The 16684-nt window shown below is 43.5% G+C and overlaps 1 protein-coding gene across 1 annotated transcript in view; it reads left to right on the top strand.

Moving 5' to 3' along the window:
• The first annotated feature begins 3493 nt into the window (after positions 1-3493).
• LOC131934758 (uncharacterized) overlaps positions 3494-16684 on the top strand; it is a 131569-nt gene continuing 118378 nt past the window's right edge. Inside the window, exon 1 of the mRNA XM_059290872.1 lies at positions 3494-4222. Within this exon, the coding sequence (XP_059146855.1) occupies positions 3605-4222 (618 nt within the window). The 5' untranslated portion in view covers positions 3494-3604. The remainder of the gene's footprint in view (positions 4223-16684) is intronic.

The raw sequence follows: 16684 nt of genomic DNA, 5'->3' as shown, positions 1-16684 counted from the left end.
GTGAAATATTGACCCCAGTGAAATATTGACCCCAGTGAAATATTGACCCCATTGAAATATTGACCTCAGTGAAATATTGACCCCATTGAAATATTGACCCCAGTGAAATACTGACCCCAGTGAAATATTGACCCCAGTGAAATATTGACCCCAGTGAAATATTGACCCCAGTGAAATATTGACCCCAGTGAAATACTGACCCCAGTCAATGCCCAGAGAATCCCTTATCCCTGGACAATATGTACCCTTGCCGTTTGGTTCTAAGCTCCCTGCCACCCTGGACTAAACTCCCTGGCGCGATGGAGCTAAGCTCCTTGGCACCCTGAGGTCGTATGCTGTAATGACCCATAGAGCTGCTGTAATGCCAGAGAATAATTCTGTGTACTCACGTTTGTCTCCCCTCGTGTGTTTTTTCACGAGAAATTAAGCCTCGTGCAATTATCAGCTTAATCTCGGGGATGGGGTATGGGGGCGGGAGGGGGAGGGGGTGGGGGCGATCAAAATTGTCATTTGATACTCATCAATTGATTTTGTTGACATTCTTCGGATGTTTTCGTTTTGGTGTGTACGGCTATTGTGTTTACCGTTGGGTAACGTGACCTAGTATGACATTATGTGACATAGTGTGACACAGCGTGACATGGTGTGACACAGCGTGACCTAATGTGACATTATGTGACATAGTGTGACATTATGTGACATAGTGTGACACAACGTGACATAGTGTGACATAGTGTGACACCGCGTGACATAGTGTGGCATTACGTGACAAAGTGTGACAAAACGTGACATACTGTGGAATTACGTGACCTAGTGTGACATTATGTGACATAATGTGACACAACGTGACATAGTGTGGCATTGCGTGACATAGTGTGACAAGACGTGACATGGTGTGACAAAACGTGACCTAGTGTGACATTATGTGACATAGTGTTACACTATGTGACATATTGTGACACAACGTGACATGGTGTGACATTATGTGACATATTGTGACAAAACGTGACATATTGTGACAAAACGTGACCTAGTGTGACATTACGTGAGATGGTGTGACATCCCCACGAGGCCGTGTTAAGGATTTTAGACGCTAATTTCTCGGCTATATGATGGGTAATGTGGCTAACCACACGAACACAGTACTGATGATGTGGCTGACCACACAACAGTGCTGATGTGAATGGCTGATCTCAATTCCCGAGATTTTTTTTCGCCCCTGATTCTCTGCTTCATTGAAACTTGTGACTTAATCCGCATTATCTACCCTATAAACCAAATTTGTCCCTGTTCAACTTTATTGTCTGCCCCTGTTTAACCTTATTGTCTGCCCCTGTTTAACCTTATTGTCTGCCCCTGTTTAACCTTATTGTCTGCCCCTGTTTAACCTTATTGTCTGCCCCTGTTTAACCTTATTGTCTGCCCTTGTTTAACCTTATTGTATGCCCTGTTTAACCTTATTGTCTGCCTCTGTTTAACCTTATTGTCTGCCCTTGTTTAACCTTATTGTCTGCCCCTGTTAAACCAAATAGTCTTCCCACTAGTTATAAAAAACTGGCATACAGCCGAATTATAAAAAAACACGATTAACTCCATTAACCATCTTGGCTTCTTAATTAACCTAATTTAAACTTAATTACACGATCAGTTATTATTTTAACCTCACCTCCACCACGCGACTTTCAATTAAATTTAATCTGTCCCATAAATCGACCAGAAGGTACGACAACGGCGTTTTATTACTTCCTCCTCTACCCCCTCCCCCTCACCTTTAAACCTCTTCTTTAACAACCCCCCCCCCCCCACACACACACACACACATACACCCACCCTAGGTTCGTAACTAGCTTTAAAAAGTCGTCGCTGTCAATGTCAGTTTCGTTACCTGACCTGACTGTTGTCAGGCAATTATTAACACGTTTTTATTAACTCAGCTTCGCGTGTGTTTGTTGTTAAAATTGACATCGAAAATTAGCCCACTTCTGATTGCTCTATAGACCTGAAATTTGGCATGCATGCTACTTTCGCCTAACAATTTCAGATGCAATCATAAAAACTAGCAATTAGAGACCGTAATTAGCTTAATTTAATTACGCCCCAAGGACCATAAAATTGAGGACATGATTTCTAAAGATACCGACAAGACTGGAGGCTTATCGACACAGTTACTTCGGCCCCAATCGATGTGAGCGCGCTGGCCGTGATCGTATAGTGGTTAGTACTTCTCGTTGTGGCCGCGACAACCCAGGTTCGAATCCTGGTCGCTCAAGATTTTTTTAGTCCGTGTATTTATAAACACTTAGTCAATTCATACTTAATCAAGTCATTAGATAAAGTAGAAAATAAACTATATAAAAAACTTTTTTAAAAACCACGTTTTTCATGTGTAGCAACGGACTAAAAAGGAGAAAATAAAATACTTAAAAAAAACTTTTTAAAAAACCACGTTTTTCTTGTGGACTAAAAAGTAGAAAATAACTATTTACATACATTTGATGACAAAAAACGTGGGTCGGGCAGATGGGTCGGGAAATTTGATGGTGAACGTACCCACGTTTTTTGTCATCAAATGTATGTAAATAGTTATTTTCTACTTTTTAGTCCACAAGAAAAACGTGGTTTTTTAAAAAGTTTTTTTTAAGTATTTTATTTTAATACTAATGTAGTTACAGCTTAGAACGTGTGTAAAATAAACAAATGACGTTTCGGCTATAGGCCTTCGTCTGACAAACTAACAAAAATAAAATGAAACTTTTCAAACCTTTTAAAAAATTGTGTTTACCTTTTAATAACACCAAGGTTGATTTAAAATTCTGTGAGTGCTAGTTCACTCATGTAAGGGAAAGTGAAGGCGATTGGTTATAGAAATGACCAAACTACCGCTTCATATCATATGCCGAGGTCACAGAAACAGGTGAACTTCAGTTTAATCAGTTCTACGGAGCTTGAAGGTGGTATTTTCAAATGCTGGTTTAATCACGCTTAAAGACACGATTATGTAGAAGTTGTTTTGTGTCCGACATATTTGAATGTTAATAACGATGTTTTTATCTTTCCTTGATGTATTCAGATGTGAGATATACACTCGTCATACGTTGATGAAATATAATGGATGAACGCCTCACTATAAAAACAAGCAATAATCCATTCTTGTGTCGATGTATATTCAAGATATTTACACCCTGGGCATTGATATGTGTGTTCTAGATCAACAATTCGCACGCTGTCATAATGAAGTGTGTTTTTTTATTTAAACAATGATCACGTTTTCACGATGATGTGTGTCGTCTAGTTAAACAATGATCACGTTGTCACGATGATGTGTGTCGTCTAGTTGAACAATGATCACGTTTTCACAATGATGAGTGTCGTCTAGTTAAACAATGTTCACGTTGTCACGATGATGTGTGTCGTCTAGATAAACAATGATCACGCTGTCACGGGAGAGCCCCAACATTACCAGAGCTTAGGTCAAGTTGACCCCCATCGTTAGATAGCCTCGCCAGGTCACGTGTTTATGTCATCTCTCCTCCCATTGGTTACAATCCTCCAACGATGTTATGTAATGCTTGCTCTCTACCAACTTCCGGTCTGAACCCCAGACATGCTGGCTGTCACGGATGACGTCATCCGAACGCTCAGCGCAAGATCCTTCGCACTTTGTCTGACGATGGCCGTTGTTTGCAGCTTCGTCCTTTCTGTGCCTGTCAACAAAACGGAAACCCTTTTCGGGAAATCCCAACAGGAAAATCCGATCCCCATGTCTATTTTTAGCCTGCGGGTTATTTATATCTGTGACGAGAGTTCATCGGAGTATTGCGCGGCCAACAAAACCGGCCCGAACGTCACGCATTATTTCCAGGCGTCACATGGGCTCGATCCCGAGCTCTGCGAGGCGTGCGGCACCAACGTCACATGCGGCGACTCTGGAACCGGCCCTGCCAACGAGACCAGGTCTCAGGTCTTCCGGTGCGGGGATCACGTGATCCTGAGCAAACGACTGGGCCAGAACACGTCTCTGGTGCTGAACGTGACGTACCACATCGTCAGCGGCAACTTCCGGCAGCGGCTCGTGGACATTGACGACATCGCCACGTCACAGTCTGCTGACGTCATCGTCGCTCTGGGAGACGCCCTAACCGTGCAGACGTCGGCCTTGGTCGCTGAAGGTCAAGGTCTACCGGCCCTTGGATACATTATGGAGTACGGAGAAGACCCTAAGGTAGGCAACACGTTTTATACCTCCCTCTCTCTCTCTCCCTCTCTCTCTCTCTACCCCTCTCTCTCACCCCTCCCCCCCCTTTCTCTCAGCAAATGCTATCTTGTCCAGCTGTTTCCAAACAGAGGGTGGGGGGGGGATGCTTCGACACGGGATAGGGCAAACTATAGCTATTGTTGGCTAGAAAAGTTTAATCGAGATGTACAATATTTATTTATAAACAATTTGTAACTTCTTCTAAAGAAACATTATGGATTCCCGTCCCAAAATGACAGTTGAATGTATCTGTTACCATCGTTCGAATATCTTCGCTGCTGCCTTTTAAAAAATTTCTATTATGACCGGCTCCATTCCATAAGGTCCGCGTTCAAATCTTTCAAAATTGTGATGAATAAATGTGTGCTATATGTGGAGATGTGGGGGGAAGGGGGGATGGGGGGGGGGTGTTACTAACATGTATGTGGTTTCCCAGAGTGAGAAAAGTTTGGAGACTGGTGATTTATTGTGTTTCTTTCTGCGGACTGACTAAACCTTGGCAAGACTAAGTTTAGTAGCGGGGGAATGGCGTGGTCAAGCGCTAGAGTGAACTCTGTTGGCCCCTATGGTGTTAGTGGTGTAGTGGGAAAGGGGGGGGAAGAAAAGCAACAAAATTATCTTGGCACCCTGGAGTGTGGGGTGTGAGAACCCTCGTGTCTACTTTCTGGCACCGTCTGCTGGGTTTTAAAGCATCGCCCTAGATCTGGGAGAAAATACAATGGTAGAAGTAAATATAGTGCTCTACATCATCTTCCCATACCTAGCGTGTATTTTTTGTAACCTTCTGCATAATTTGGTACTTAGTTTCTGTGAGTTAAGAGGTTCTACGCTAGAGATTGTATGATACGTGGCTAAGAGTGAGTACTTTATATTAGCTTAAAATCTACTCACGTGCTGGTCACGTGATCAGTTCGACACGACAAACAGCACCACATTCAACTCACCCTTTAGCAGATGTATACCACTGGTCATTTAGTGGTCATCACGTGACCAGTCCCTCGTGACCCACACCACCACATCACGTGACCAGTTCCCGATGACCCACAACACCACATCACGTGACCAGTTCCCGATGACCCACACCACCACATCACGTGACCAGTCCCTTATGACCTACAACACCATATCACGTGACCAGTTCCCGATGATCCATAACACCACATCACGTGACCAGTGCCTTATGACCCTAACACTAGATGACCCATTGCGCCACATCACGTGACCATCCCCGATGACCCACACCACCACATCACGTGACCATCCCCGATGACCCACACCACCACATCACGTGACCAGTCCCTTATGACCCACAACACCATATCACGTGACCAGTCCCCGATGACCCACACCACCACATCACGTGACCAGTCCCTTATGACCCACAACACCATATCACGTGACCAGTCCCCGATGACCCACACCACCACATCACGTGACCAGTCCCTGATGACCCCTTGCACCCCACCCCTCCCACCATTTCACAAAAGTATATCGCCGGTCATCCAGTACCAGTTCATTCATTTCACGACTTACGTAACCCTGGACTCTACATCAAGGCTAGCACCCCCACCCCACCCTACCCCCCACCCCACACTACCCCAGTGTACTACTGACCCCTGTAGCACCCCCACCCCACCCTACCCTAGTGTACTACTGACCCCTGTCACCTACATCTGTACAAAAGCCATTATTCAAGGACGTTATTAGTCGGCGGAGGCGAGCGGGCTATACAGGCAAAAGCCATTAGCATTTTATTTCTTCCGGAAGCGGAATTATGGGCTTTGACTTCCGGTGCTGAAACACTTTTCGATAGCTGGGACAGTTTAGAAGTTAGAGGTGGCGCTTTGTTCGGATTTTTAATCGCGGTTTAGATTAGCGTTAATTGGCTTTGTTCGACTTAACGTTTTAAAATTAAATTTTGCAACTTTAGGAAATAATAGCGTAGTGTTTATTGATTTGTCTTTCGGCTATAAAAGTTGTCTTTAGAGTCTGATCTAGCATATCGATGAATTCAAGTTATCGATTAGGGTTAAAGGACTGGGTTGAGAGATTAGGTTTGTTGTTTATTATTTCACTTCTAGACACGAGCAGGGTATGGGCGGTAGTCAGGGTGATACACTGTTGAGTTAGAGGTCGTTACATTAGCAACTCAAGGCGAGGATAGTTGTCGTTATTCTGGTAAACAGGATTGTCTGATATTTTGAACGGAGTTAAGAAACTTCAAGAAACACAAAGATAAGAGATAAAAAAAAACAAGCTTTTGGTGCATCTTTTAATTGATTTCTATTTTTATAATATCACTCCTGGAGTTATAAATTTTTTTAACAATATAACGACGCCTCGTGTTTTGGATGATTTTCAAATGAAAACATTTCTGGTGAAGTTTCGTTTTTAATGAATTTTACACCTTTATATCTTGCATTTTTTGCTTTCTTCTATAGACAGGTGCGTTCTTCATTAAACCTGTGTTAATTTTTTTTACGTATCATCGGTCTGTTATTGCAGCCAGTTCTTTGATCATTCTTCTCTTTATTTTAACTTCTGATCTTTTTTTGGTCTACACGGCGATAAGTCTGGTCAGTCTGTAGTCAACGCGTATATTTCTGGTCAGTCTGTAGTCAACGCGTATATTTCTGGTCAGTCTGTAGTCAACGCGTATATTTCTGGTCAGTCTGTAGTCAGCGCGTATATGTCTGGTCAGTCTGTAGTCAACGCGTATATTTCTGGTCAGTCTGTAGTCAACGCGTATATGTCTGGTCAGTCTGTAGTCAACGCGTATATTTCTGGTCAGTCTGTAGTCAACGCGTATATTCTTGGTCTAATTTAGTTCACTGTGGATTCGAATATTAAAACCAGGTCTAATGTTTGCTGTGTTGTTGTTTTTTTTCTGTGACTTTTTTCCCGTTCAATGTACCGCTCTACTCCACCTGATTTCGCGGCCATTGTGGTCCAAGTTTGTCTTTCCTCAACCGGTTGTCTGGCACTGGAAATGACCGGCTCACGGCCAGCCGGACAAAGGCGTGTCAGCCCTCGGACGTGTGCGGGCGGAGACGCACTTGACGGCTCGTCGTCAGAGTTTGGCTCTTGTGGCCCTCGGTGAGTGGTGGCTGAGTGGCTCGGGGGTTAATGAAAGCTGGTGGGTCGGTGTTGTCGAGTGGTGGTGGTGTATGTGTGGGGGTGGGGGTACTGGGTGGTTGTGGTGGAGGTTGTGGTGGAGGTTGTGGTGGAGTTGTGGTGGAGCGGTACTGGTAGGTTGTAGTGGAGGTTGCGGTGGAGGTTGTGGTGGGGCGGTACTGGTAGGTCGTGGTGGAGGTTTTGGTGGACGTTGTGGTGGAGCGGTACTGGTAAGTTGTGGTGGAGTGGTACTGGGTGGTTGTGGCGGAGGTTGTGGTGGAGGTTGTGGTGGGGCGGTACTGGTAGGTTGTGGTGGAGGTTGTGGTGGACGTTGTGGTGGAGGTTGTGGTTGTGGTGTAGGTTGCGGTGGAGGTTGGGGTGGAGCGGTACTATATGGCTATTGGGTGTCAAGAAATTACTATTTGTGACTTTTATATCGGAACTAAATCACGTTTACATCGTATTATATAAACAAAACGTATCAGCTACATTACATTTACAAGACCCGTAACCCTTAGTTATATCCTAATTACAAAACCCATGACCCTAGCTCTTGTGTTAATCATAACCCACTCATTACAAGACCCATGACCCATATACTACAAGTAATTAAAGACCCATAACCCACAATCTTGTAGTATTTACAAGACAGTATAATCAATGCTAGTTTTATACTTACCTTCCAATATTTTGCCAGCCAGCGCTTTAAACAGTTGACAAAGAAGGGAAAACCGAATCGATGGCCAGAAAAAGTTGAGTGACGTAGCTGTCTGGCACGGAGGCTAACAAGAATATTAGCGGGTGGCTCGGTTACTTCCCTTTAACCGATTTCTCTCCCTGTTCGGTAATTGAGTTCCCTTACTTTAATATTGGATCTAACACCAGCACTCCAACACCATCGACACTCTAACACCATCGACACTCTAACACCATCGACACTCTAACACCATCCGTACCATAACACTATCAGCACCCTAACACGTCACCCTAACACCACCATCCTAACACCATCAGCACCCTAACACCACCATCCTAACACCATCAGCACCCTAACACCACCATCCTAACACCATTAACACCCTAACACCATTAACACCATTAACACCATAACACCAATAACACCCTAACACCATTAACACCCTAACACTATTAACACCCTAACACAATTAACACCCAAACACCATTAACACCCTAACACCATTAACACCCTAACACCATTAACACCCTAACACTATTAACACCCTAACACCATTAACACCCTAACACCATTAACACCCCAACACCATTAACACCCCAACACCATCAACACCCCAACACCATTAACACCCCAACACCATTAACACCCAAACACCATTAACACCCTAACACCATTAACACCCTTACACCATTAACACCCTAACACCATTAACACCCTAACACCATTAACACCCTAACACCATTGACACCCTAACACCCTAACACCATTAACACCCTAACACCCTAACACCATTAACACCCTAAAGCCATCAACACCCTAACTTTCAGTACCTTAACACCATAAGCACCCTAAAACCATCAATAACCTAACCATCAGCACCCTAACATCATTTACACCCTAACACCACCACTCTAACACCACCACTCTAACACCACCACTCTAACACCACCACTCTAACACCACCCTAACAGCACATTATTATTTTTATAACACCCATCTCATAAAAAGAATGTATCTTACCACCATATGACGTATGTGACAATATCTTCAGCCACATACACATACAGTTACTATATTGTGACTATGTCCAGTAGGACTAGCTCATACACCATTACAAATCCTTAGGGGCTGACCTATACCATAATATTAGATTACATTCATTAAGGTATTTGGTACCCTGCCTATCGCTAAAAGCATCGTGTGGACATCATTATAGACTGACAAGAATATAGACAGCCTTGCAGACAGACAAACAGACAGACCTATATACATACTAAACAAACTTATAGACTGATGAATAAATAAGCCTGCATGTAAACGTACATTAATTAGGTGTACCGATATTACATACAGACGTACAATCTTGTACAGATAGATGCCTTCGGGACATAGACATACAGATGTACGTAGAGACAGACATGCAAACTGAATAACAGACAGACTGCGGAGCGACATACAGTCTTACCAAATTACTACCGTCCAAGCGAATTCACAAACAGACTTACACATTGAAAAATACAGACAAAGAGACAGGCTACAGACTCAAGAACACACAACGTGTCTTGCAAACAAACATACAAACTACTGACCTACAAACTGTTTTGGACACAGACTTACAAACGCTGATATGCGTAGAGATAGACGCAAATACAAACAGACGCACAGACCAAGACAACAGCGCCGGCTAGACCGGATCAAGGCTACATTGCCGGCTAGACCAGATCAAGACAACATTGCCGGCTAGACCGGATCAAGGCTACATTGCCGGCTAGACCGGATCAAGGCTACATTGCCGGCTAGACCGGATCAAGACAATAGCACCGGCTAGACCGGATCAAGGCTACATTCCCGGCTAGACCGGATCAAGACAACATTGCCGGCTAACCGGATCAAGACAACATTGCCGGCTAGACCGGATCAAGACAACATTGCCGGCTAGACCGGATCACTAAGTGACACTACTGAAATGATAGCGACCAGATCTAACGATAATGACCTGCTTGTTTTTCTTCTCACCGCTCATCAAATGGACACCGTCATAAAAATCGATAACATCGATCTCCTGTCTGTAGATGTGTGATTAATTTGTGTACCTGGCTAAGGGTTATGTCGCTCAGGGTTAGGGTGAACCTTAACAGGACCCAGGGTGTGTTTAATTATTCATCTGTTTCATTGAGCCGGGGGGGGGGTATTTGAACACGTGTTTGTCTTTGTTGAGATATCCCTGATGTAGACACGTGATTCTAATGATATATATATATATATATATATATATATATATATATATATATTGTAAAGTTACGAATAAGATTATATAACAAAAAATATTATATTAATTAATAAAATGTTAAATGTCACAACGTAGTTAAAAAGGTACATGTTATTTTATAACATAAGTCGCACTTTATTAAACTGTTACATCTTCTATCGTGAGGTGGTTCACCTCCGTGTATGGCCTCCAGTCTTGTAGATGTTCGTGTAGTAGTGGTGGTAGCTGTGGTGGTGGTGGTGGTAGCTGTGGTGGTGGCTGTGGTGGTGGTGGCTGTGGTGGTGGCTGTGGTGGTGGTGGCTGTGGTGGTGGTGGTGGCTGTGGTGGTGGTGGTAGCTGTGGTGGTGGCTGTGGTGGTGGTGGTGGTAGCTGTGGTGGTGGTGGTGGTAGCTGTGGTGGTGGCTGTGGTGGTGGCTGTGGTGGTGGTGGTGGTAGCTGTGGTGGTGGTGGTGGTAGCTGTGGTGGTGGCTGTGGCGGTGGTGGTGGCTGTGGTGGTGGTGGTGGCTGTGGTGGTGGTAGCTGTGGTGGTGGCTGTGGTGGTGGTGGCTGTGGTGGTGGTAGCTGTGGTGGTGGCTGTGGTGGTGGTGGTAGCTGTGGTGGTGGCTGTGGTGGTGGTGGTGGCTGTGGTGGTGGTGGCTGTGGTGGTGGTAGCTGTGGTGGTGGCTGTGGTGGTGGTGGCTGTGGTGGTGGTGGTGGCTGTGGTGGTGGTGGTAGCTGTGGTGGTGGCTGTGGTGGTGGTGGTGGTAGCTGTGGTGGTGGTGGTGGCTGTGGTGGTGGTGGTAGCTGTGGTGGTGGCTGTGGTGGTGGTGGTGGCTGTGGTGGTGGTGGTGGCTGTGGTGGTGGTGGCTGTGGTGGTGGTGGTGGCTGTGGTGGTGGTGGTAGCTGTGGTGGTGGCTGTGGTGGTGGTGGTGGCTGTGGTGGTGGCTGTGGTGGTGGTGGTGGCTGTGGTGGTGGTGGCTGTGGTGGTGGTGGTAGCTGTGGTGGTGGCTGTGGTGGTGGTGGTGGCTGTGGTGGTGGTGGCTGTGGTGGTGGTGGTGGCTGTGGTGGTGGTGGTGGCTGTGGTGGTGGCTGTGGTGGTGGCTGTGGTGGTGGCTGTGGTGGTGGTAGCTGTGGTGGTGGCTGTGGTGGTGGTGGTAGCTGTGGTGGTGGCTGTGGTGGTGGTGGTGGCTGTGGTGGTGGTGGCTGTGGTGGTGGTGGTGGCTGTGGTGGTGGTGGTAGCTGTGGTGGTGGCTGTGGTGGTGGTGGTGGCTGTGGTGGTGGTGGCTGTGGTGGTGGTAGCTGTGGTGGTGGCTGTGGTGGTGGTGGCTGTGGTGGTGGTGGTGGTAGCTGTGGTGGTGGTGGTGGTAGCTGTGGTGGTGGTGGTGGTAGCTGTGGTGGTGGTGGCTGTGGTGGTGGCTGTGGTGGTGGTGGCTGTGGTGGTCGTGGCTGTGGTGGTGGTAGCTGTGGTGGTGGCTGTGGTGGTGGTGGCTGTTGTGGTGGTGAGTAGTATATTAGGTCCCTTTTGGGTCGCAGGCGCAGGCGCAGGGTGAGGGGAGCAGGAGCAGGAGCAGGAGCAGGAGCAATGGTTATATAGGAAAATACTCCCTGCCTGGGTGAGCCGCAGGAACAATGACATATAGCAAAATACTCACCCACCAGGCGCAGCCTGCCGCAGCCGCAGGAACAACGAGATATAGTAAAATACTCCCTGGGTGAGGTGGAGGTACACCGACATATAGTAAAATACTCACCCACCTGGGTGAGGGTGGGTGAGCCGCAGGAACAATGAGATATAGTAAAATACTCACCCACCTGGGTGAGCAGGTGGGTGAGGGTGGGTGAGCCGCAGGAACAACGACATATAGTAAAATACTCACCCACCCTAGGGTGGGTGAGCAGGAGGGGGAGTAGGTCAGTAGGTCACCACCGGTGACCTTGTGACGTAATCAGTGACCTAGTTACGTAATCATTGACCTAGTTACGTAATTAGTGACTTTGTGACGTCATCACTGACCTTGTTACGTAATTTTAATGTGTTTTTTAATTAGTTTGAATTTAATTTTTTAAATTTTTAATTAATTTTATTAACGAGTTACGTAATTTAATGCGTTTTTTAATGAGTTTGAATTTAATTTTTAAATTTTAATTAATTTTTATTATCGAGTTACGTAATTTAATTACGTTGATTGTATTTTTAATTGTTTAATTTGTTGTTTACTTGTTGTTTAATTTAATTACTTTGTTTATATTGTGTAATTTTTATTGAGTAGTTACGTAATTGGATTTTAATTTTTTTAATTTTTAAATTTTAAATTTTATTTTATTAACTAGTTACGTAATTTGATTATTTGTTTGAAATTCATTTTATTTCTTTGATTTTAATTACTTTGTTTAATTAATTTATTTGATATATTTCTTTTCTTTGTTGTTTAATGTTGTTTATTTGTTTGAATGTATGTATGTTTTTAAATTCTCCCCTACAATGAGCGTGTACTAGAACAGTCTTTGTATACCAGCCTTTAACCAGACATGTAACACCTGTTACGTATCGACCGCCCGCGAAGTTTTCTAGGCGCTGCGCGTTTTAATGGGAATGTATTGATCGCACCCACGGGGCCATCACACCTAATTAAATCTTGTTATACTTCACCGATTTTATGTATTGTTCGCCGAAACGAACACAGCAGGGGGTATGATAATTAATTGAAAGAGCTAAGTGCCTCTCCACAAAGCCAGCGTTAAGTGTGGGAACACCTGTTACCATGACACGCGCCTCGTAGTGATTAATGGGTTTTATATTGATCCCACCCACGGGCCATCACAGCATGATGTCCCACCTAATTAAATTTTGTTATGCTTCACCGAGTTTCCCCGATCGATTTGACGGGTCATGATAATTAACGCAAAACCAGCGTTAAGTGTGGCGACAGATGTTACCAAGCGGGTGGTGGTGGTGGTGGTGGTGGTGGTGGTGGTGGTGGTGGTAAATTTGCTTAAGATTATAAACTTCAAGTTTTAAAAATCTAATTTTTTAAATTTTTAAATTTTTTAAATTATTATTTTTAAATTTTATTTTTAATTGTTGTTTACTTGTTGGTTAATTTAATTACTTTGTATAATTTATTTGTTTGAAATTCATTTTAATTAGTTTGCTTTTAATTTCTTTGTTGTACGCCGTTTAAAATAAAAGACTAACACTAGCGTGTACTAGAAAGTGTCATTGTGTATAACAGCCATTTAACCACAGCTGTTACTTATTAGTGACAGCTTGTACTTATCGATCCGCCCGGGATCCTCCCCGGCGCTCCCCGTGGTTGCTTAATAGCGGGCTCACTGAAGCGATCACAACAGGTAATTAATCGAAGCCATTAAGTCCCTCTCCGCGTTAAGTGTGGCGACAGCTGGTGCTGTAATTAGTCACGGCTCTCGGTTTTTTTCATTAGACTACAGCTGTACATGAACTATGTTCACATTTCGTACGCCCGGTCATTCTTTGATCAAATTAAAAAATTTTGTTTCCACATGTCCTGCGAACCGTCCCTTGCTATGTATGAAAGATTAATGGTTGTAACTATTCGCTTATAGCGAGGGTCAGCGAAAACAAAAATATATTTAAGGGTCGGAATTTTCTTTCAACCACCGTTAAGTCAGGTTTTGAGACGAAACGAAGTCTCGGTAGGTTCGTGTTTTTTAATGGGCGACAGGGCGACTTGGTGCGTTGGTACGTAGGTATGCGTGGGTAGACATGTTTTTTACAAGTCTGGAAAAGTAATTAAGTTTTTTATGACCGTTCCGATTTTCTTTTGATCTGACCACCATTTGACCACACTGAGCCAGATAAATTTAACAATTGTCGCAGCGGGGTTTATTTTAAGTGCACCCCGTGCACGCTTGTTTACATTTTAAAAGACGTGTCGCGTGTCTTCCCCTTACGGCTTCCCTAATAGAGAAACGAGAGGAAAGACAACTGTTCTAAAATTAGAACAGCCTTGTCTACAGACACGAGTATCGTCCCTTGTGAAAAAATTCGCGTCAGAATCCTTAACTAAACAGTCAATTTCTTTAAAAAGTTAAAAAATAATTTAGGAAGACAAGGGTTAACAAAATATATATCTTAGTCTTGCAGCAGATTACCTTCCCATGTTCGCTTTAGTATTACAGTTTTCATCAATCTTCTTTTTGACTTGAACTTCTTTAATTTTTAAGAAAGTTTACTTATACATAATACATTACGTCTAATGACAATTTTTTTTTTTTTTTTTTTTTTTATTTTTACCACTCAATGTATTTTCTTTTTCTATATCTTACATTGTCATCTTAATTTTTTGATCACCTTAGGTGGTGGTAAGGTGGTAAGGTGGTGGTAAGGTGGTGGTAAGGTGGTGGTAAATTTGCTTAAGATTATAAACTTCAAGTTTTAAAAATCAACAACGTTATAGTACGTCGTCAAAAAAGACAATGAACCTAGAAGGAAGACGAATATATATCTTAGTCTTGCAGCAGCTTACCTTCCCATGTTCACTTTAGTATTACAGTTTTCATCAAACTTCTTTTTGACTTGAACTTCGTTAATTTTTAAGAAAGTTTACTTATACATAATACATTACGTCTAAGGACAATTTTTTATTTTTACCACTCAATGTATTTTCTTTTTCTATATCTTACATTGTCATCTTAATTTTTGATCACCTTAGTAAAAATTTGCTTAAGATTATAAACTTTAAGTTTTAAAAAACAACAACGTTATAGTACGTCGTGTCAAATGACACACCGTTTAAAATGTCTACATTTAAAGTTCACCAAAATAATGACGTAAAAACTAAATATGATATGACGTTAGCATACATATCATTCAATCTAATCACTCTAAAGTACAAATCAATAATTTTTATTGATTAAGGGGCTGGGTGAGTTATTTTTATTCGGGTGCCCAGGGAAGGTTTGGAGTTGGTTGGGACAGATTTTATACACGAGTCGGTGACGTTTTCACCGAGGCAGGGTTCGAATCTAGACCATGCATGTTTTGGAATTGTTAGGGAGAGTTAAACTAAGAACGGTGAAGTTTTCACCGAGGTTGGTTTTGAACTCGGAACATGCATGTTTTGGAATCGGTAGGTGTAGAGTCCATACTAGGGTCGGGGAGTTTTGCTAACACTGAGCCAGGTTGCAAAGTTGGCACATGTATGTTTAGGAATTGATGGTAGCCGAGTTCATACTAGTGTCGGTGAAGGTTGGTTTTGATCTCGGAACATGTATGTTTTGAAATTGTTGGTAACCGAGTTCATACTAGGGTCAGGGGAGTTTTTGTTAACACCGAGGCAGGTTGCAAAGTTGGTACATGCATGTTTAGGAATTGTTGGTAGCCGAGTTCATACTAGTGTCGGTGAAGGTTGGTTTTGAACTCGGAGCATGCATGTTTTGAAATTGTTGGTAACCGAGTTCAGACTAGGGACGGGGGTGTTTTCACCGAGGCAGGTTACAAAGTTCGTATATGCATCATTGGAATTGTTAGGTAGAGTTAAACTAAGGTCGGTGAAGTTTTCACCGAGGTAGGTTACAAAGTTGGTACATGGATGTTTAGGAATTGATGGCAGTCGAGTTCATACTAGGGTCGGGGAATTTTGTTAGCACTGAGGCAGGTTGGAAAGTTGTTACATGCATGTTTGGGAATTGTTGGTAGCCGAGTTCATACTAGTGTCGGTGAAGGTTGGTTTTGAACTCGGAACATGCATGTTTTGGAATCGGTAGGTGTAGAGTCCATACTAAGGTCGGTGAAGTTTTCACCGATGGTGGTTTCAAAGTTAGTACAGGCATGTTTTGGAAGTGTTAGGGGCCGAGTTCATAGTAGTGTCGGTGAAGGTTGGTTTTGAACTCGGAACATGCATGTTTTTGGAATTGTTGGTAGCCGAGTTCATAGTAGTGTCGGTGAAGGTTGGTTTTGAACTCGGAACATGCATGTTTTGAAATTGTTGGTAACCGAGTTCATACTAGGGACGGGGGCGAGGGCGGCGGACAAAATTGTCGATGTAGGTAGGGTGCAAGAGATATTCAACGAGGAGTGGTGTCTACAAGTTATGTATCCCAGTCTGTTGGAGTGGTTTCTAGGGGGTTGTGATATTAGTTGAATAAATATTTGTCTGTAGGATTGTCATACAGCCTTTGTCTCTTAAATGGAATAGGTATAGTGCGGGTAGTAGTAGTAGTACGGTCTGTTTATCTAACGGTTGGTATTGAGGTTAGTGTGATGACGCAAGGTTGGATGGGAGAAGGGGAACGGGGTTGCGGACAAAGGGAAGGGGAAGGGCGAATAGTGATAAAAATAACTCACCCAGCCCCTTAATCAATAAAAATTATTGATTTGTACTTTAGA

Source organism: Physella acuta, unplaced genomic scaffold (assembly GCF_028476545.2).
Source record: "Physella acuta isolate Inbredline_101_S28 unplaced genomic scaffold, ASM2847654v3 ptg000117l, whole genome shotgun sequence".
NCBI lineage: Eukaryota > Metazoa > Mollusca > Gastropoda > Physidae > Physella > Physella acuta.
Note: the sequence above shows the minus strand (reverse complement) of the source record. Positions and strands in the feature narration are given on the sequence as shown.